Raw genomic sequence first — 22,183 nt, 5'->3', positions numbered from 1 at the left:
TTTTTTCTTTTCGAAAGATTTGAAAACATTCCAAATAAAAAGAAGGAGAAATGAGTCATGAACAAAATGTGTGTGTGTATGAAAGCAGTTTCCTTATTTTTTTTTTTTCGTTTGTGTCTTTTTTTTTTTTTTTGTTTTTTTGTTTTCGCTAGTACAAGGAAGAGGAGGAATTTCTTTTCTTTTGTCGATGTTGTTTGGTTTATCTTAATTCGTCTTTCAAATGATTTTCCCACTTTTTGGCTTCTCATTAAAAGGGGGGAGGGGGTAAGGTTTTTTTTTTCAGATTTTTTGTTTTTTGTTTCTTCTCCTTTCACATATGGAACAAATAGCCTCTGTTATAATAAAAAAAACCACTTGCTACATAAACAACAGAGATATAAGGAGAGGGGGGGAGAGAGAGAGAGAGAGGAAAACGAAAAAAACAAAAAGAAATTAATTATTACACGCTGCTTAATATAGCCACAAAAAATACAAATACAAACGCGGAGTGAATATAAAGTGAGGGATTGGGGGGGGGGGGGAGGGGCATAATAATATTATAAGGCGACTCACTCTCTCTCTCTCTATTTAAAATAATAATAAAAAAAAAAATTCATTTTTTTTCTTACACAAATATGACGGATGAAAAATACACAAACGGGAGGAGGGAAAAGTGCCAACAAGTTAAAAAAATTTCATCAATTTCATCAATTAATTAATTATTATTATTATTATTTGAACTACAATAAATTTTTTGTTTTTCCCGACGCGCCAAATTCGAAAACAAAAATCTTCTCCCGCCTGTTTTTGAATCGCATTTTTCCTCCGCGCGCGCATTGGCGGCCCAGAAAACGAATCAAACAAATCAAAACGGACGAGAAGAAGAAAATGATCAATCAGCGCGTCGGAGAAAAGATTAAAGAAATATAATGTTTTTTTTTTTGTGTGTTTTTTTGTTTTTCAAAGAATATGAATGAATTCTTTTCCAATTAATTTTCACGGGGGTAAATTAAAGAAGGCGACGGGGATGGATGACAACTTGGTAAACTCACAAAACGGTTAAAAATAAAGAGAAAAGGCTTCGCGGTTTCGAGAAAAGGAAGAGAATGAGACAAAAAAGGCACGAGTGATGGACGACTTTCTCATCAAAATTAATTTGAAAAAAGGGAAAAAAAATTAAATTGAATTCTTCAATCAAACCAGAGCCACTATATGATTGTTATATAATTTCTTGTCTTTTTTTTGCACCGTTTTTTTATTTATTGGGAAGGGAGGGGGGATGACACCGACTCATGTTTCGTCACTGGGAGACATCGTGGTGTAGGTTTTCGTGTAGATTTCGTGTTACGTGTGTGTGTGTGTGGTCTCGATTGAGGGCGTGGCAGGCACGTCGAGTGAGGGAAGTGAATTTTTTTTTTCTAAAAGAGGGGAGCGGGAAAAATATCGCACGACCGAATATTTTTCGTGAACTTCCCAACCCACCCTTCTTTTGTAAGTAAATGAAAGAAAAGGAAAATTGTCTGGATAATAATCGCAGGATATACACAAAGAAAGAGAGAGAGAGAGAGAAATGGAATATGATTGCAAATTGGCGATCCAACAATCGAATCAAGAAAAATTCGAAATAAATTTGTTTGGTTTATGTATGTGGGGGCAACAACAACAACGGAAGGGGAAAAAAAGGAGGGGGGGATATCCGAAAAAAAGGCACCCATCGATGATTTGCTTATTGCTGACGTTTGTTTTCTTCAATATATATGTAAACGATTACATAACAAAATTCGCCCCCCCTTCGATTTTAATTTAAACATCCCCAAAAATTTGTAATTCTTCTTTTTGACAAGAAAAAATAATAATAAAATCGACCCCCCTGAAAATATTACAAAAGAAAAATCTAAATCTAACAAACAAACAGAAAAAAAAAGAAAACGAGGGGCGGAAATCACATCCGTTCCCTTCCATAAGTTTTCCCTTTTTTTGAGGGTGTGTGTTTGTGTGTGTGTGAGTGTTGGTGTCGTGTGTGTGTGTGTGTAAATTAACAGTCAAACTGATTTGAAGAAGGCGGATTCCGCATAAGGCGACACAAGGCGCAAAAAAATTAAATTTTTCGCATATCGTTCGGGAGTGAAACAGGAAAAAAAAATGATTTTCGATCCCTAACGTTAGATGGATCGAACTTGTCGAATGGCTCCGAACACTTTTTTGTTTTGAACCGTCGATTGATTGTAACGGGGTGGTGGTGGGGGAGTTAAAGACGCTCACGCCGAAGAGGAGTAAGTTTAGCGAGCGTGAGCGTCGTCTGCGAGTGAAGAAAAAGAAATCAAAGAAGAAGAATAAGAAATGTTTAGTTGACTTAGAAGTCCACATCCCAGCCGCTGACGTCGTCGGGCGGCAGGCCGTCCATGTCGGGTGGGTACTCGTCAAAGTTGGACGAGTCCATTGCACTTTTGATCTGCGGGATGATGGGCGGCGTGAGCGTCCGATTGCGCAGCCCCTCCCAGTTGAATCCATCAAACCACCTGTGAATCAAATCAGACAAGAAAAAGAAATATAGAAAAGGAGGCGTCACAAAGAATGAAATCCCCATTAAATCAAACCGGCCAGAGCTCTACAACGTACGGCCAATCACGGCTGATTGAGCGCAAACAAAAGAATCTTTTCACCCATCGATCCATCAATTTAAATCCACCTCTCCTTCCAAAAAAGATTTTCAAATTTCCCGCCAAATACTCATCAATCATTTGCAATCGATCGAGAACGTACTTGTGTTTCTGAATGTCGCGGATCTCGCCTTTTTGATAACCCAATCGCTCGGTCGGATTATCGCTGAAAAGAAAAATAATTCAATTTAAATAAATTCAATTCCATTAAATCATTTTAAAAGTTTCCTTCCAAAAAATTCTTATTTTAATATTTTAATGAAATTTCAGAATTTTTATTTTTTGATTAAAAATTTGATTATTTTAATTCATTTTAAATTTTTGCTGAAATTACTTTAAAAAAAATAAGAAATTTGGTGAGTCAGAATTTTTTGTTTCTTCTTTAGTCGAAATGAGAGAGAGAAAGAAAAAAATACCGGCAGAGCTTTTTGATGAGGGCGGTGGCGTTGCGGGTGATGTTGCGCGGGAAGTCGACGGCGTCAATGCCCTTGAGGATGATGTTGTACGTCTTCATGGGATCCAGGCCGGTGAAGGGGGGCGTTCCCGTCAGCAACTCGAACATGAGAACGCCCAGCGACCAGTAGTCGGCGCTAATGTCGTGCCCTTTGTTCAGAATCACTTCGGGGGCCACGTATTCGGGAGTGCCGCAAAACGTCCACGTTTTCCGGCCGGCCTGTCCACATCCCAACTAAAAGTTACCGACCGCGTTCAAGTTCCCAAGCCCAAAAAATCACGAAAAAAAAAAAGCCAAAATGTCAAAAATAAAAAAAGTTGGTGGCGGACCTGCAACTTTTTGGCGAAACCGAAATCCACCAGTTTGACGTAGCCGTGGGTGTCGAGGAGGAGGTTCTCGGGCTTGAGGTCGCGGTAAATGATCCCGCGGCTGTGCAGGTATTCAAAGGCCTCGACGACGCAGGCCGTGTAGAAGCGGGTCGTGTAGTCGTCGAAATTGCCGCGGTCGCGCAGGATCGTCCACAGCTCGCCGCCCAGGCAGGCCTCCATCAGCATGTAGAGGTACTTGCGATCCTTGAACGTCTTGTACAGCTTGACGATGAAATCGCAATTGGCCTCCTCCATTATCTCCTTCTCCGACATGATGTGCTGCTGCTGGCGGGTCTCCACGATCTTATTTTGTTTAAAAATAAAACGGCGGGAAAATCCAAAAATTCAAATTTAAATCAAAACCAAATGAATTCGTTTTAAATTGACAATAGATGGCGTTGAAAACCGGTTCTATTTATACATATAATTTGATATTAATACCTGACTCTTTTTCATTTGTTTCAGGCCGTAGGAGCGTGACGCGTCGTTGGCGATTTGCACGAGCTCGACGCGGCCGAATCCTCCCACGCCCAGTGTGGCTATCACGCGGATGTCGCTCAACTGGACGTGAGCAAAGGCGTCGTGAATCCTTTTATAGAAACAAAAAAAATCAAGTTATCTTGAATGAACGGGCGAAAAAAAAAATGGAAAAAATAAAATAAAAATGGGAGTGGAGAGCGGGACTGACTTGCGACTGGCGTTGCCATCGTCGACGTATTTGGTGCGGATCTCGGCCAATCCGCTGATGAGCTGGTTGAACGACTCGCGGTCAATCACCAGGCAGCTGACGCCTTCGGGATCGTCGGCGATGATGTTGGCCGTCCTTATGTCTTCCCTGCGATATTATGATTATGATGATGATTCCAATAATAATAAAAGAAGAAAGAAAAAGAAACAAGTCATTATTTATGGATTATTATTATCATTAGGAATTTGATTTATTTAGACATTATACCCTTGGAGGGCTTTTTCGCCGAAGAAATCACCGCGTTCCAGGGATCGAATGTACTCTTCCTGGGCGCTGCCGGGATCTTTGATGGTGACTTTCACCTTTAAGATTATGATTAAACCAAATAAAATAAATGAAACCAAGTATAAGAAAAAATAATAAACCGGCTCTTTTCTTTTATTCTCCACTCGACTGTCGAGTCATTCCGGATCACACAGGACCCCCTCCAAAATAAAAAGCAGCTGGCCGGCTGCTGCTGCCAGCCACCAGCCATTTGCATGTGTCTACAACAGTACAGTGAGGGGATGAATGATTCACATTTTTTCTTCGTCTCTTTTTTTGGCTTTTCTAGAGGGAGGCGATGGATGGATGGATGCGAAAGGAAAGATTTATATATTTTTGTTCTTCTCTTTCACTTTTGGTCATATGGAAATATATAACCGGAGACTTTTCGTCTCTTTTAATTTTATTTTTCCTACAATTTTATACAAGAGAGGAGTGGTTGTCTTTTCGTGACTTGATTACTAGACAGCTTCGTTAAAGGAAGGCCCCCCCCCCTTCTTTTTGTGCTGCTGCTTACCCAAAAGTCCCAAAAAATAAAACAAAAAAAGAACTCTTTGGCATTGAGAGAAAAAAAAAAGACTGGACAAACCACTAACGCCCTTCCGCTGCCGGGCCTTGATGGAAAAAAGGGAAAAAACAGAGACGCTAGTGGGTCCAGCAGCTCTATCGGTCCCACCAAAAAAAACGTATCCAAAAACCCACCATGGATGGGAATAGAATGAAGAAAGAAGAGAAAGGTTAGTAGATATCCCATTCTTGATGATATGTGTGTAACGCTCGCCTTGTAAGCCGGGCAGGAAAAAAATAGAAAAAAAGACAAGAAAATACGGGGCGGCCAGCCTTTCACATCCACCACTAATACATACATAGAGAGAGAGAGAGAGAGAGAGTCTCTAGTCTGTGTGTGTGTGTGTGCAACTTGCGCTCAATTTCTGCAACACCTCAAAGAAGAAGAAGAAGAAAAAACCTTGCGCGTTCGGGACCCCCTAAAACGGGCATGACTGGGCGGGCCAGCTTGCCCCCCTTTTTTTTCATTCTTTGATTTTGTTACAAATCACAAGAAGAAGAAGAAGCCCGTCAAAGGGACCAGACACCCAAGAAAAAAAAAGGTGTGGCCAGGGGGGGTTCAACCGACTTCCAGGAGGAGGTGGTGCCCATAACAACAAGACAACTTAACTCGGTAAAAAAGAATTATTATTTTGGTTGGGGAAATTTATAAATGAGACGCAAAGAAACGGAAAGCTCAACAAGTTGATGGCCTTGTTACCTTGGAGATACCAATCATCTCTCGCCGGTATAAAAAAGAAGAGCAGTGTGTACATAATACACAATTTATTTAAAACTTAAAAAAAGATTCAAACTCACCCGCCCTTTGCTGATGATGAAAAAGGTGTCACCTCGCGCTCCTTGCCGGATGATGTAGTCGCCTTGATTGTAGAAACACTAAAAGTTGAATTCAATTTAAAAAAAGAAATATCAGAATTATTTATCCATCAGAGTTCAATAAAAATACACGGGCGTTAAGTTCCATCGGCTCACACACAAAAAAATTCGACGATTTTTAATCTAAAACACAATAAGCTGGAAACAACAAGGGCCACAACTTCGATACGGTTTCTCTTTGGCCAGCAGGTGGGGCCTGGTGGGGGTCATTGTTTGGCATTGCTAATGCGCTCCCTCCGTTCCGTTCCGTTTCTCCGTCGTAAAAGTTCGCGGGGCAATTGAGCGAGCGAGTGAGGGCCAAAGTCGAGCAACAGATCAAAAGCGGATCAATTACGATGCATTTATTCCAATCTTTTTTCTCTTTTCTTTCTCTCTCTTTAACTGCTTCCTCCACTCGACTTGTGCCAAAAAAAAAATAAGAAAAAAGAATACATTTTTTCTTCTTTTTCTTTTCCAGCCGGCATAAATCACGCGGGAATAACACGAAAACAAAAAAATGGGCCCCCGTTTTTTGGGGGGTTTTTCTCTCTATACTTTTTTTTTTGCGCCGGGAGTCATGACAGATGGGACGACAACAGCCGAACCAAAAACAAAAAAAAATTCATGAATAATAGATCTCGGCCCTTCTTTTATTATTAGATAAGACTTAAAAAAACCCAAAAACCCAAAATGATTATGGATGAATTGCGTACCTCATCGAGGACGTCGGCGATCTTGATGAGCGTCTCTTCTTGGAGATTCATAAACGTTGGCACACTGTGGGGGTGAAACAAAAGAGAATAGCCGTTAATAAAATACACACACACACACACAAGAAAAATGATTAGATGGAAGATGGAAGTTAAAAAGCGGCGGCGCGTGAGCGTGACCCGGAGGTGTCGACGGGTCCCGATCGATATCGAGGCGTCCCAAAAAAGAGCAACTCTCGTAGGGCCACAGCATCGGTAACGATCAATAACTGGCCCACACACCATCTTCTTCTTTTTCTTTTTCTTTTCTCGACTTTCGTTATCGAATAAAACCACATCGCAGCAGATTCAGCCAGAGGAGAGACTCTGGCGCGTCCGTCTCGGGTTGTAAATTACCCGTGGCCGTTCCAGCCACACGACGCTACTTCGTTCCAAGACCCCCCCAAATGGAATCGAGAAGGGAAAAAGGCATTTTTCAATTCCGATTTCTAAAGAGAAAAGAAAAAGAGAGAGAGAGAGAGAGCCAATCGCGAAATCTCTGGCCGGCCATGAATTTTTCGCAATTTTTTGGTTTTTAAATTTAAACGAATGGCGGGAAAACATCAGTTCTTGTCGTCTTTTTTTTTTTCGTCCGTTACGGTGCAGTTTGACGGTGCTAGGCACGTCCATCGGCCCAAGCAAAAATGACCGAAAAAGTAGATTTCTCTGCTCTGCTCGGTTCGAGGGATCCATCATCGCTCCTTATTTCCTTCTTCCTTTCCCGACTTGTTTTGGTCCGTCGCCCGGCAGAGGAGGCGATTAAGAGTAGTAGAATGGCGAGTAAAGATGATGCCAATTTCTTTCACGGGAGGGGGAAACAAGATAAATGACTAAACTTCAGCGACTACTGGAGGAACTGCACACACACTAAAATATACTCAAAGGACGGACCTGCCCAACCTTTTGGCGATTGAGTCGTAGCGATCACACACGCCAACAGCAACGCAAAAAAGAGATATATTTTTTCCTTCTTCTTTCTCCTTTTCAAAATAAATAAAAATAAAATGGAAATAAATTAAAAAAACCAGACGGGGGGTATCGACGGACACGTCGACCGCACAAAAATAGAAGAAAAAACCTGTTCCAAACTCCATAAGGTTCGCCCCCGCTGTGTTCTTGTGTCTCCCAAAATTTTTGCTAAAAAAAAAATTTTCTTTAAAAAAAAAAATAAAATAAAAATTGCCCAGTCAATCATTTTGAATTTTTTGAAAAAAACAAAAACTAATTTCGATATTTAAAAAAAAAAAAAAAATTTTCGTTTTTCCCGGTTCATCACTGAATTAGTGGCGAAAAAAAAAAATAAAATTCTAATATTTCTTTTTTCTTTTCTTACTTTTTAGTTAAGTATATATAATTCAGGGTTGGGCATTCGGCGCGGGCGGGCTGGATATATCTCCCAGGGGAATACTTGGCACAGTCACTGAAAATTTTAGTTTTTTTTTTCCTTTTTTTCTCTCTATGGATGATGTATAGGCACCCGGGGGCACCCCCATCACCATCTTTTGCACATTGACTGTTTGGTGGTGTGTAATAATCTCAAATATTATACACACACACACACACACACAACCAAACAGGTGAAACGGACGGACAACAAGGGACGACGACGAGGGGGCTTCGAATATTAACAGAGTCTTCATTCATCTGATCCGGGGGGTGTGTTGTACCGGTTGGATAGATACCGTGTTTTATAGGTCTCAATTTTGAAAAAAAGAAAAAGAGAAGAGAGAAAAAGGTTCTCATGAAAAAACATCTTTTTTTTCTCTCCTGTGCGCTAGAGACTTTGGGGGGTTCATCATTTTCTTCGCTTTATTTGGACGTGAACTGGACAATATTCTTTATAAGCTATATATAATAATACAGCTCTCTCTGCTGGCCCTTTTTTCTTCACGACTGTGTGGCACCTTAGATGGTCGTGAAACGAAAGCAAAAAAAAAATATGATCAAAGAAATAAAAATAAAAGAGAGAAAAATATTAAAGTCGCCGGTTGCGTGAGATGTTATGGATCGACGAGGAAAAAAAGATGAAAACTTTTGAGAGAGGGGGGGGGGAATCCGCAATCCAGGGCGACACATTCCATTCCCCCCCCCAAAGTTTTGACCTTTTTGATATTTTTTAATTTAAATAAATGAGATCCCTTTTAAATTCCCTGACGAAAAACATTTTGTTTTTCTTCTTCCTACACGACAGAACGTAGAAAAAGATACGAGCTTGGCATGTTTAAACCCAAATCCGGTAGCTCCATCCTTGGTATATAGACGGAGAGGGGGGAAAAAAGGAAAAAGAAAAAAAGAGAGAAACAAATAAATTTGCATTTTACCTTTTGAGGAAGACGGTGTACTCGGCCTGTCGAATCAGCCCGGTCCGCATCATGATCGTCTGGAAAACTTGACGCTCGATGGCCCACAATTTGCAGTCGATGGCCGCTGATGTCCGTCGTGATAATAACAATAACGTAGAAGGAAGAAAAGAAAAATAAATAAATAAATAAACAAACAAACCAAACAAATAAATAATAAAATAAATAAATAATATTCCTTTTTTCAAAATTAATAAATTAGAAACAAAAGAAAAGAAGAAAGAAAAGAAAAATGCATTCATCTAGTGGTGGCTGTTGACCATTTACATAGAAATGCGTGTGTGATAATATACTATTTCGTGAAGGGGAAAAGGAAATCAAACAAATAGAAAAACAAAAAAATCAATAAATAAACAAAAAAATTGTTATTATTATTATTATCATTATTTTTTACGTTTATTTATTTCGGTTTTTTCTTCGAATTTTGTCTTTTTTTGTTTCCTTATTTATTTATTTATTTATTTACTATTTTTCTTTTTTTTACCTTTAATGGTGGCCGTCCGTTTACAGTTGTAGAGGATGGCCAACTCGCCCATGACTTTGCCCGGCGTCATGGTGCTGAGACAGTTGCCTTTTCTCGACACTTCCACCTTGCCCTCTGCAAATCAAACAAGAAAAAAAAGGCCCAAAAAATTAATTTTTCACAGTTTTTTTTTCCCGAAAATTGGTCGGACATTTTCTTCTTTGTTCTGCCAACGATAAAAATAAAGAAAAACCTTTTTCCACAAAATGTGGGTAAACTACGTCACATAAAAATCAAGAGTTTGGGAAGAAAACAAACAGAAGAAAAAACAATTGGCGAGCGCAGTAAATTACACGCGCGCACACACACACGCCATTAAACAAGACAACGGGAGAAGAAGAAGAAGAAGACGGAAAGAAAGAAAATTTAACTCAACAAAAAACACATCGGGACCGCAAAGTTGACGGTCCGTAAATCACCCCAAAAGTCCCGAAAAGTTTTCGATCTTTTTTTTCTTTTTCTTTTTCTCCAAAGCCGAGAGGGGGGTCGTTAAAATGGCAAATAAAAATTTGGTTGCACACACAAGATATCGACAACAACAACGCAAACACACACAAAATAAATAAATATTAAATTATAGTATAAGCGACCCCCCCACCACCACCACCTTCTGGCCGAGTAGATCTCCTAAATGAAAATGTGTGTGTGTGTTTTCTTGACTTAAGAAAACGGACTATAAACTTGATCCGTCCAGCAGAATGATTATTATTCCTCTTTTCTTTCTTTCTTTATTTATTCTTTTTTTCAGTGCAGTTAAAGGAGAGGTAATGACCACTTGGATCCTATCCCGTTTCTCGAGCTATTCCACCTCCCAACAAAATGATCCAAAGCATTTTTTTTTCTTTTTCTAAAAGGCTAAAATGAATAAATATATATAATGCATACACACACTCTGCTCTGCTCTCGCCGGTCCCTCTATTCACACAACAAAATGTTTTTTCTCTCTCTCTTTTTTAACGACCGTCTCCACAACATCGACCGCAACATCAAAAAAAAAGAAAAAGTTGTCGCTCGATCCGTCCACGTCTCTCTTTGAAAAAATAAAAATATAAAAAGAGGTTTTGTTATTTTATTTTTATTTCAAGTTTGCACGACATCAATCTGAAATCGAAATCTCCAGATCGACAAGGTGAAAAAAAGAAATTTCTGTTATTTTTATGTTTTTATAGATCCGGTTTTTTTGTTGTTGTTGTTTTAAATTTAACAAATATTTTTCGTCTGCGACTGTCAGGCAAGAAATATAATCAACTAGCCCCATCATTGCTCCCACCGAAAAAAACATTTTTAAGATGCAATTATTCCCGATCATCATTTCTTCATTTCCTCTACGAGAGACAACACCCAAAAAGAGAAGAAGAAGAAAAGTTGTTGTTGTTGAGGAGGAGGAGGAGAGAGGGCCGGCGGGCCGACGACAACCGTGCAAGGGAAGAAGAATCGAGGGCGATCCGATGCCAAATAGGGGCAACTCACGTTCGAACCTCAAAGGCTCTTTTTTCTTCTTTTTCTTCTTGACTCCAAAGGAGTGGAGCAACCAAACAAGAAATACAACAAAATACCTTCTTTTTGCACAACAACAACAACAACAACAACAACATCGGGCGGCGTTGGATATAATTTTTTGTTTTTCTTCTATTCCCTCAAAAACCTTTTTTTTTACCGACATCTAATTGACTCACGGATCGGGTTGAGCCGGCCAGAGCACAACAACCAAAATTATAATAACTCAAATAAAATAAAGATAAGCCTTTTCTTCTTTTTAAAAAAAATAAAAATCTAGTAGAAGGGGGGGTCCCGGCCCCTTTTCGGAGGAACACCTGATCATCATCACGTCGATGATAAACGACCAGGGCGGTCTCTCCTTCTCTCTCTCTCTATCCGTAGTCGTTATATCGTTATATATAGTCGTGTGTGTGTGTGTGTGTAGATTATCTACATACGCATACACTTGATAATAAATTTTTTTTTATAATAACCCCGGGAAACCAGCCATTTCGATATCCGGGCACGCGTTATGATTCACACTTGATTCACCTTTTTTTTTCTTTTTGAACGAAATATTTTTTTTTTTAGAAAGGATCGCGCCCTCTCAACGCCCACCGATCTCGCTCATTAATCAGCTGGGCGCTCAATTATTCATAATACAAAAAAAAGAAAAAATAATCGTTTCTTCTTATTCTTCTCCTTGATAACAAATAAAATGCGCGCGCGATTTTTTTCAAAAGATTAAAAAAGAAATTTTAGTTTTTGTGATCACGCACCTTCCATGACGTACATGATGGAGCCGACGTCACCCTCTTTAATGATGAGGCTGCCGCGCTGGTAGTTGACTGGGTACATGCAGTCGACGATCTCACGGATCTGAGCCAATTCCAAATTCTTCATGAAATCGTTCTTCATTATCGCAGTTTTGATCAACTCCCGAGATCTGTAGAAAAATAAAAAAGGAAATTTAATTAAAATATTTTCACAAACTTTTCATCACGTTTAACAATCAACAAGAAAATAACGGGCATTTTTTGAAGAGGAAGAAAAAAGGTGAAGCCTCATTAAATCCAAATTCGGTCGTCATCGTCAATCAGTGTCTTGCAGCGTGTTGAACGAAAAAAAGGAAATAAAAATAAAATAAAAACTTCAACAAAATCTTCTTTCTCTTTTTTCGCGTTCAACGGACACTTCTTTTTTCTTGTTGTTGAAATTTTATTATTTCATTGAATCAAATTAAAAAATAAAATAAAAAAAAGAGCTTCCCCTTGTGCATGCAGACCATCGAAGAAGAAAATCGAAACCCAAAAATATTCAACTGGAAAAAAAAAATCAAATAAAAACTTTCACGAAAGAAAGAAAGAAAATAAAGAGCGTGTACATCATATTCAAATGAACGAGCCCGCTTCAAGCGGCGGCGGCGGCGGCTGCGGCACCAATCAAAAGCTTCTTCTTCTTCTTTGGCGCTGATTTACGGCCGTTTCTACTACACTACACACGAGCTAATGTCGCCCGGCTAAACAAAACAACAAGTCCAATTCGCCCCCGAGAAGAAATTGAAGAAGAAAAACCCGTTGATTGCCCAGAGCCCAGAGCTCGACTCTTGTCTATATATAAAAAAATAGAATTTTTTTCTCGGCGTAATAGTAGCAGTCACCTTCGAGGTATAATAACCCCGAGGGGGGACCATTGAGATGGAATCCCCAATTCGATAAATTTTTTAATTTTTCTCTTTTTTTTTTACGACAACGTCGACCCAATTCTTTTTGCCCGGCAAATAAAACGAGAAAATGAGAACCGAGTCATCATATATCGTTTGACAATAACAAGACACGAATATTATTAGATGATTGTACTACTATCGCAGAATGTAGTGCGCGCGTCTTTATTCTCTCTCAAAAATCTCAAGCGGGCAGGGGGGGGGGGGGGAATGTGTTGAATTCAAACTTCGCGCTTTCTTAACTCGCCCGCGTTTTATTTTTATTTTTTTAGAAAGTCTTCTTAACGGACAATCGTCATTTTACTAGAAAGTTTTTTTTTTTTCCTCTTCTTTGGTTATTTTGGGGGGGGGGGGGGGGGAATAATTCAATTCAGTCGAGACTGGGGTTCACCCGAGCGGATGTGGAATTCTTCCCGTGCCATCCGGCGGAAAACAAAAAAAATCGCCGGATAAATTTTTGTTTATCGTCATCTACTCCCAGCCACTTGATAAGGAAAAAGACGGACACACAAGAGAGAAAGAGAGAGACCACAACTGTCAGCTGATATTGGCTTTGAGTCGAAAGGAGAAGAGAGCGTGAGCTGGAAGGGGGGGGGTATAAGGAGCTATTCATTAGCGGGCAGTCACGAGAAACGCAAAATAAGAGACCGGATTTTTCATCCGCCAACCCAAAGGAGAAGAAGGAAAAAAACTTCATTCACACAACAGCATCAAGGAGAAGAAGAAGAAGGGTGGATAAAAGAGAGGGGGGGAAGGGACTCACGCGGGAGATACGCGGGGCGTGATTCAATCAAAAAAGGAAAAAATACCCAAAAAAAAAATTCTCTTTCTTCTTCTTCTTATTCCCGACACGCAAACAACAATCTAAAGGGTCTCTCCTGTTAGACAGGGGGCAAAAAGGAGAGAGAGAGAGAGACTATGTCTGGTTTCCAGACACACACACATACGAATGCGCGGAGAATGAAGGAAAAAGAGACGACAACACAAGAAGAAGAAGAAAAACTGGTATAGAGTTGTTGTAAGTAGTCATCCTTCTTATTCTTTTCTTTCTGCAGAGAATTGAAAAAAATATTTTTCAACAATCTCGTTTTTCTTCTTCTTTAAGATGGGGGGTTGGTTATAATTTTCCTTCTTTTTTCTTCTTCTCTATTACAGCAAAGATAACAGGATCGTCAATCAATTTGAAAGACGTCTGAATTGCGCCGGGGCAGCGTTCGTTACGTCATTCTCTCTCTCTACCAACATACACACACACACACGATGGGAATAAATGTTTCATGTTATTTAGAGAGAAAGAGGAAGGAAACTGTTAAACAGCAGCCAGCTGGACACACAGTTAGCCTCTCGTGAATTACATTCGTGACTAGACTCGTTCTTTTCTCTGATTGTTGTTGTTGTTGTTGAGGAGGAGGAGTAAGGAAAGGCGGGAGTGCCTGTATTTTTTGAAACTGCTGGTGATGATGGAGGACGGAGGAAATCACCAAAAGAAGAAGAAGAAGAAGAAGGGAAAATGACTCACTGGGCGCTTTTCGGCTGCCGATTGACGGGCAGCGATTGCTTGAGCTCGGCCGCGTTGGCCAGGAGCAAGGAGCGCGGCAGGGCCAGCGGTTCGGCCGAAATGGCCAGACGCTTGAAGCGCGGCTCCAAAACGGCCGGCTGGCAATTTTTGTTGGTCAGACGCCACGGAGCGATTTCGGCCATCTCGTTCGAAACGACCAGCGACGGAACGGGCAGGGCGGCCATCTCGCCCGGCTGCACTTGGTTGAGCGGCTTCAACACCTGCTGGCATTTGTCTAAGTCGGCCCTCAGCTGGCGGACCAGAGCGTCGCGCTGGCTCAACTCGCTCTCCAATTGGTCGATGCGCTCCAACTGCTCCTTGAGCTCCTTGTCGCGGGCCGCCAGCCTCCTCTCCAGCACTTCGACCGCCATGTAAGACGTCATCACTCGTCACACGGAATAAAAAATGAGAGCCTCTCTCCAAGTAACAAAAAACCCAAACAACTTTTCGACCACCGACACACCGAAACAAAAACGAAACTTTTTTCTTCAACGATTTTCGCACATTCAAATTTCGCGGGGGAAATTTTAATTTGAAAAAAATTTGAATTATTATCCTTTGTGGGGAAAAATAAAGAAAATCGAAAAGGAGAGAGAGAGAGGAGCTAAGAACCGACACGTCTAGTGTGGCCGTCTGCCGTCCCACTACTGAAGGGAAACCTGGCGGGCCCACAGCTCCAAATAGAGGAGACAACTAGACAAGGAGGCCGCCGCCGTTACTTTTTTGCGTTACGTAGCGGCGGGAATTTTAAAAAAACTAAAAAAACTAAAACTAAAAAACTTAAAAAAATGGTAAAAAGAGGCGGGTATACCCCCAGTGGGGGTAGAATATTTTTTTGTTGTTGTTAACATCTAACAGCAGCTGTTGGGAGAGAGAAAAATATATAGAACTTTCTTTCTGTAGGTGGTACCTCCTCCTCCTCTTCTTCTTCTTCTTTTTTCCCACGTGACATTTCGTTACACATTCCACCTCCGCCGTTTCTCTTCTTCAAAAATAAGACGAAAAGGGTCGACCCCTGGCGACCCGATAGATACACGGGATCGGTCGTGTCTCTGCAATATCTCAGCGCCAGAAAAGGTTGAAACCCCCCCACACCAAAACGCAACATTTTGTAGACGTGATGGGCATGGCAACTTGTTTCTTCTTCTTCTTCTCCCACCACACCCCAAATGGTAGACTCACGCTCATCTTTTTGGGAGTTTTTAACCCCCTCCTGTCAGTTGCTCATCTTGGTACCTCTTAGTAAGCAAACGACCGGTGATCAACCGAGCACGAGCTCCACATTTAACAAACAAAACAGGCCACCCATCCGCTACATTTCGGATTTAAATTTCAAACAAAACGAACAAAACACGCCAGATAAGAGCGTTAGTAGTAGTAGTAGTAGCTCAAATTCCTCGACTTTTTCTTTTTTCCCCTACACGCCAAAGACATAATCGTTCGACTACTTTTTGGGTTGTTGTTTGTTGTTGTTACGGCTGCTAAATACACGGGGGATAAATGCGAGAGCAGCAGCAGCAGCAGACGGCTGTGAGAGATGGAGATATCAGCTGGCCCGTGTGTGTGTGTTGATAGCGAGGCAGCTGGAACGAGAGTCGCTTATGCAATCTGGGTCACGTCTCTTTAACGGGCGACGAAGGAGGAGAGAGAGAGAGAGAGAGGTGAAAGGAAAGGCCGGCGGCACTCATCTCACACCTTGATCAACTATTTGGACACATTTTATTCATTTTCCTTCCACCCCGTCGCACAGTTCTTTTTTCGACTCGGCCAACACACAAAAATCGAACGCGCATTTTCGACGATGGGGTCACCTACTTTTAATTTTCACGACATTTCGGGAGAGTTTTTTTTTTTGGTTTTTTAACTCTCGTCCGTCTGTCGCTCAACAGAAGAAATCCGTCACACACACCTGGAACTCTCTCTCTCTCTCTCCCGACCGACCGACCGAACCGCCCACCCACCCGCGCTTGGTGATAGGATAACAACGGGAACACACACAAAAGGCATTTTTGTAAAAATAATAAAAAAAATAACAAGTTTCAAACTTTTGAAAAACTTTTCCAGGTTGACGACAACAACAACAACAACAAAATTAAAACCAAAAATTCCGGATTGGGGAAAAAATAAAAAAAAGGCGCCAAATCAAAAACACTTTCCCTAACTTCTTCCTCGTGAAAGTGACCTGACACAAAAGAATCACGAAAAAAGGAATTCGATGGCCGGCGATGATTTCTCATTTATTTGAGGGGGGGGGAAGCAGTCTTTTTGAACAAAAACACTCGAAGCGGCGATTTTTTGATTGCACCGACAAAGTAAAAGTTCAATTTTTATATAGATAGCGAAATGCCATACAATGACTGGGCAGGTGTGTATCACCCAACCAAAGAAAATCAAAAAAGAATGAAATGACGTCATTTATCCAAAGAAAAAGAAATACATTCATTTCCTCCAATCAAACCCCTTCTCTCTCTCTCTCTCTCTTTCTGCCAAGATATATTTCCAGCGGGGGGTAATCAGTCATCGTGAGATGGTCTGCAAAAGGTATATCTATATAGGAGCCGGGTCAGCGTGATAACGACCATTAAGGTTTCAAAGCGTGGATAATAATGCCCAGCCGCTCTCAGACGAAACCAAACAAAAAAAAGAAGAACGAGTCGAATTTGTGTTTTCGGTTTGATTTGGTGTGCGACCCGAAAAAGTTCCAAGTAGAGCCCAATAGAAACGGAAAGGATGATGTGGCGTGAGTGGGGAGAAAAAGAAAAAAAAAGAAATACAGTCCCGAAACCAAATCATCATCCGTCATCTCTCTCTCCCCCCGGTGTGTGTGTGTGTGTGTGTGTGTGCAGAGCCGAAAAAATAAAAATAAAAAAAAGTCTGCACAAAATTTCCAAATTCGGGATTGCCTAATCAATAGCCCAGGTTCATCCATCAACTAGTCACCATGTGTGTATATAGATGATGATCGATTCCGAGAAGGTGACTACCAGACACCACATAACACAGCCAAAAATGTGGAGGGGGGAATAATACGGACGATATTTCGGGACCGCCGATTATTAAGTCGATCCATGTGGCGTAATGAGACCCACAAAGTCGGTGGGGGCAAACCCACGCACACGTCAAATTGATTTGGTTTCAGCGTGAAATAAAATTCGACGACGACTATTTCTCTCTCTCTCTCTCTCACCGCAGAAAAAGGAAAAAACAATTTTCTATTTGAATTATTTTTGGGGGTTTGGGGGGGAAGTTTGTGGAAATTTAGAGCAGCTGTGCGGGAGCCCCGGCAGCCATGTGTTTGGTGTTTCGTGACCTCGGCAGTTGCCTTTATATCTATCTATCTCTTTCACGACGACGTTGATATTTTTCTTCTTCTTCTTTTTCCGTTTTTTCTTTCTTCCCAAACTCCCCCAGACTCTTTGCCTTTTACATCGTAATGACCTCATTGGATGGTTACTTTCCTCTCTTATTTTTTTTTGCTGGCCCCGAAAAAAAAAAAGTAAACTTTTCTACCGACGACTGTGGCAGCAGCACACAACCCACCCACCTTTCTTTCTTTCTTTCTTTCTTTGAAGCGAAAAGGAGAAAGAAAGAAAGAAACGGCCAAAATAAGTTGGTGGTGGTTCTCTTCATTATCTTCCGGAACAACTCATCATAATATTCCGCCCTTCCAACTTTGGGAATGGTTACGAGTCCACATTTTCGTGTTCACATTCAAATGAGCCAGAAGAAGAAGAAGAAAAGTGATTAACTTTTTTTTTTTTTTTGTTGCGACTACTCAACGAGGAAAGAAGGAAAACATTTTTTTAAAAAAGGTGTGCAAGAGAAAAATACGCCAGAGATGACATCTAGCGGCGGTTGGCGTATTACATCATCGTTCGTTTATAAAAAAAATAAGAAAAACAAATGGCAAATGTTGGGAAAAAAAGGAAAGAAAAAATGTTCTTTTTCTTCTCCTTAATAATAATCGTAATAATAATAATAATAATAATAACGATTTTTCAACGGCTGGCAACCTTATTTTCCTTTTTTATACCTTTCACACGATTCAATCAACCCGAAAGGTTAAGAATACACAAGACCAAGACAACCGGGTAATGAGAGGAGAGAAAGAGAAAGAACTCAAGGCTGCAAACCCATTCACGCCCCGCTGGTGATGTCGTGTGCTTCTCATTCCCGGTAACTTTTTTTTTCAAAAAATAAAAAATAAAAGAAATGAAATAAGAAAAAATTTTAACTGCTCAACTTTCTGGAGTGGAAAAAAAAAATTTGTAATTTTCTTTTTTTAACTTTTTTGAAAAAGAAAAAAAAAAAAGTAAGAGAAGAAAATTGCTCTGACAACAAAGTAAGGCACGACTTGGCCATATCACTAACGGGAATGCAACAACTCCCGCCAGGTGAGTCAGCGTGATAAACCGAACGACCCCACAGTCAAACAACCAAGAGCCATTCATCGGGAGGCGTATACACCCACCCACAAAAGAAGACGAAGAAGAATCTGAAGAAGAAGAAAAGAGCCAACGGAATAACCAATTCTACAGACACAATCAGGGTCTTCTTCCAAAAAGATAATCGTAAAATGAGTGGCGGGGGGAAAACGCGCAAAAAATGTTGATAGAATTCTTCTTCTGATGTTGTACTCGATGACCTAATCTTCTTGTGCAAGTGGATTTCCCGAACGAGAAGAATTCTCCGTCAAATCTATTATCTTTTTCTCCATTTTTTTTTACTACTACAAAAGAAATAGTAATAACAATAACAACCAAGTTGGCACACGTGCCGAATGATGAAGACCACCTTTTAAAAAACGTTCGGCCCTTTGAAGAAGAAGAAATTTTTCTGTTGCAGTTATCGAAACGACTTTGAACAAGAGCCATCATCTTAATCAAAAAATATTTCTCATTCCGTTCTAGAAAAGAAAGAAAAAGAGAAACTGATTTCTTTGTTTTTCTCTTCGCCAGTTCGGCCAGCCCCGCCATCATTAGCGACCGTTTGCATGTGAATGGAAGCATAACACAAGAATTTCTTCTTCCATCTCTCGGACTGGTTTCAAACCGACTCAATGGGTCAGGTGGTTTGTTCCTTCTTCTACTTTATTTATTTTTTTGCTCGTTACAACAACTCTGGCTGATCAAAAAGAGAGTTATAAAAGAACGATGGACGCCCTGCGGCTCTCTGATTTTCATAAATAGCAGCAGAGGAGCCAAAAAAGACTGTGTGTGTGTGTGTGTGTGTCCCGGGCCTTTTGCTATCGCATGTCTCTCTCGACATGGCCACATCCTCCCGCCCGCAGATATCAAGTCATTTTCTTTTTTCTCTTTTTTAGAACCTTAAACCTAAAATATACTTGGGATATATAGAAGAGAGAAAGAAAAAGAGAACGACAGAGACAGACAGCCGCGTATCAAGGTCAATAGCTTATCGCGTTTGGAATGAAAGCCCCTTGGCCTCGTGTGGCTCTCGATATTTCTCTCAAAAAGATTTTCCCTTTTTGACTTTTCGATATCTATGCACACACATACACACAAACAATTCCCCCCAATAGATTTTGAGGGGGGTTTGTTGATACAAGTAAAAGAAAGAAAGAAAAGGTGGGCCACTTGTTTGATCAAAACTCACCTCTCATCTTTGGGGTATTCGTTGAACTTTTGGTGACTGATGTCTTGCAATGATTTCAAGTCCTGTGGCTCTGCGGATATGCCCTGAGCTCTGACCTTTCGAGGTTCGCGTTCGTGCTCACGTTCATGTTCGCAAGGTTCGCGAATGGTACTCCGTCTGACGGGGTAGGCGTGTGCCTTGCCACTGAAAGGAAGGACACTTTTGAACTGGTCAAGGTGGGACCGCAGCTGCTGGATTTCTTCTTCTTTCTGCTGGATCTGTATCTCCTTCTGCTGCAGGACCAACTTCAGGTTCCTGATCTCCTCATCCCGTTTGGACAGCACCTCCTGCAGCTCCTGCATCGTTCCCATCCTAACTGTGGTGGGTGGTTGGCTTGTGTGCGTGGTAGAGTATTGCTTCTGGTTTCGTTGAATCTCATTCAGAGGGACTCGTCTTCATCCCCCTGTTTAAGGCACTCCAAGATCGGAAAGGCAACAGGGGCTGAACCATCATCTCTCCATCACTCTGGTAAAAGCACGGCAAGTCACATAGGAAAAAGTAAAACAAGAGGATTAGATCACGGAATGCTGACACGTCAGTTTCAACTTGCAACAAATTTGAGTTTGGCCCGAATGTGTGCTAGTGTGTGTGCATGGAGAAAGGAAGGTCACACTGCTTTTCTTTCTTTTTGAAAATGTATGTGTGTCTTTACCAGCCGACAGAAAGATACACACACACACACACACACACATACGGTGTGTGCTAAAAATAGATTTACCACTGTGAATAATGATCAACGGGCTCCTCGGGGCACACCACACACACACACACACACAACGATGTCAATTCCAACGAGGGCTAATGGGTCAAGCTTTAACGTTGAAATGAGGTAGTAATCGAGGCAAGACAGTTAGCGACCATTGGACATGTGAAAAACAGGACAATAATGTACATTTACACGATCAAGAATTATAGAGACACGCAGGTTTTTCGCAGAAGAACTGTACACTCCACACAGTCCACATCGAGCGCTGCGGTCGCAACGTCCGGTGCCAACGTCCGCCGCTAGGTTGCACTGATGGCGATTGCGGTCAAAACCAAATGGAACAACACACACACACACAAAAAGGGGAAGAATTCAAGTCATCTCAAGGCCGTTCTTGGTTTCAAAAACCCTTATTATTTTCCCGAAAAGAAAAAGAAAAAAGAGAGATGGAAAAGAATGATGAATAGTCACGCCAATTAAAAAACAAACACACACACAAAAAAAAGAAACGATACTCCGACATAGGCTACTTGGAAATGGGAGAGAAAAACCGGATCCCGGTTCGATTTCCCTAGCTGGCATCGTTCAACGGACGGCCGTGCATATATTCGTTCCGTCGGTTGTTGTATGCACATTTTTGATGATCCCGCAACTATTTCGATCTACCAAGAATCGATCCAAAGGTCTCGAATGGTTTCAAAAGAATGCTAATTCAGCGAATCGCTTGCTATTAATAAGCTCTCTTATATTCAAATTCAAATATTTAAGAGACGCTGAAAAATTTATTTATTTTTTTGTTTGTTTGTCTATCTCTTTATCGACCCGTTTCTTTTTTCTTTTTTACACAAACATGTGTGTATGTATAAATATAATCCAAAGGGCGAAGGTGACGCCAAAGAGAGCGCAATACTCTCGTTTGGCTTTTTCTTTATCCGGGGTGGCATCGGGTCGGATTCCCAGTGTAGACTCAAAGAAAATTTCCGAGTTCTCATTTTCTGCTGAGACTGCACATATAATAAGAGCCAGCAGCCAGCCAGCTCATCCAGCCAACTATAGGAATTGTTTTCATTTTTTTATTTATTTGCTTTGTTGCACACAACTCGGCGCTCTTGTGTGTGCAGTTAAAACGTCTTTTTTGGCTCGGCTTGTCATTTGCTGAGCTCTGAGAGTCTGCAGTCTCAGAGCTCTCTCGGCTAGCTCACATTTCTTTTGAGTGGCTGAAATACGTCTGGCCAGGGTCTGACGTGTTCCAAGATTGACGTCACCGTCATCAGCCGGGCAATAATAGAAGCAATAAGTCGTCGGGTAATTTATGGATTGCATTCCACAAAGAGCAAAATGGCCCACCAATCTTCCGCTAGCTCGTAATAATGAATGTAAGATAAAACAACATTTTTTTAGAGATCTCGTCAAACTTTTTCAACAAGCAATATAACCGTATATACATTTCTCCGGGGGTATTTTATATTGAATAGAATTTGTTGTAGTCATTCTGGAACTGTCATTCTGTCTGCAGTTTCATCGGGTCGACTGCA

At 40.9% G+C, this 22,183-nt stretch overlaps 1 protein-coding gene across 3 annotated transcripts; it reads right to left on the bottom strand.

Moving 5' to 3' along the window:
• Positions 1 to 202: 202 nt before the first annotated feature.
• On the bottom strand, positions 203 to 20,932 carry LOC124349495 (cGMP-dependent protein kinase, isozyme 2 forms cD4/T1/T3A/T3B-like). Of its 3 annotated transcripts, XM_046800161.1 has the most exons (14): positions 20,661 to 20,932; positions 19,904 to 20,407; positions 11,786 to 11,952; positions 9,489 to 9,602; positions 8,966 to 9,071; positions 6,609 to 6,672; positions 5,839 to 5,916; positions 4,417 to 4,511; positions 4,150 to 4,296; positions 3,903 to 4,050; positions 3,423 to 3,764; positions 3,056 to 3,312; positions 2,743 to 2,805; positions 203 to 2,498 (listed from the first exon to the last, which is right to left on the bottom strand). In XM_046800161.1, exons 2-14 carry the CDS (start codon positions 20,251 to 20,253, stop codon positions 2,333 to 2,335), a joined length of 2,097 nt encoding a protein of 698 aa, XP_046656117.1. In that variant the 5' UTR covers positions 20,254 to 20,407; positions 20,661 to 20,932; the 3' UTR covers positions 203 to 2,332. The 3 variants fall into 3 exon arrangements, with proteins under 3 accessions (XP_046656117.1, XP_046656115.1, XP_046656116.1); XM_046800159.1 differs by lacking the exons at positions 19,904 to 20,407; positions 20,661 to 20,932 and adding an exon at positions 14,249 to 14,947 and having other exon boundaries at positions 3,056 to 3,327; XM_046800160.1 differs by lacking the exons at positions 19,904 to 20,407; positions 20,661 to 20,932 and adding an exon at positions 14,249 to 14,947.
• Positions 20,933 to 22,183: the final 1,251 nt, after the last annotated feature.

This window comes from Daphnia pulicaria, chromosome 7 (assembly GCF_021234035.1).
Source record: "Daphnia pulicaria isolate SC F1-1A chromosome 7, SC_F0-13Bv2, whole genome shotgun sequence".
Classification (NCBI taxonomy): Eukaryota; Metazoa; Arthropoda; class Branchiopoda; order Diplostraca; family Daphniidae; genus Daphnia; species Daphnia pulicaria.
This window is presented reverse-complemented; position numbering and strand designations above follow the sequence as displayed.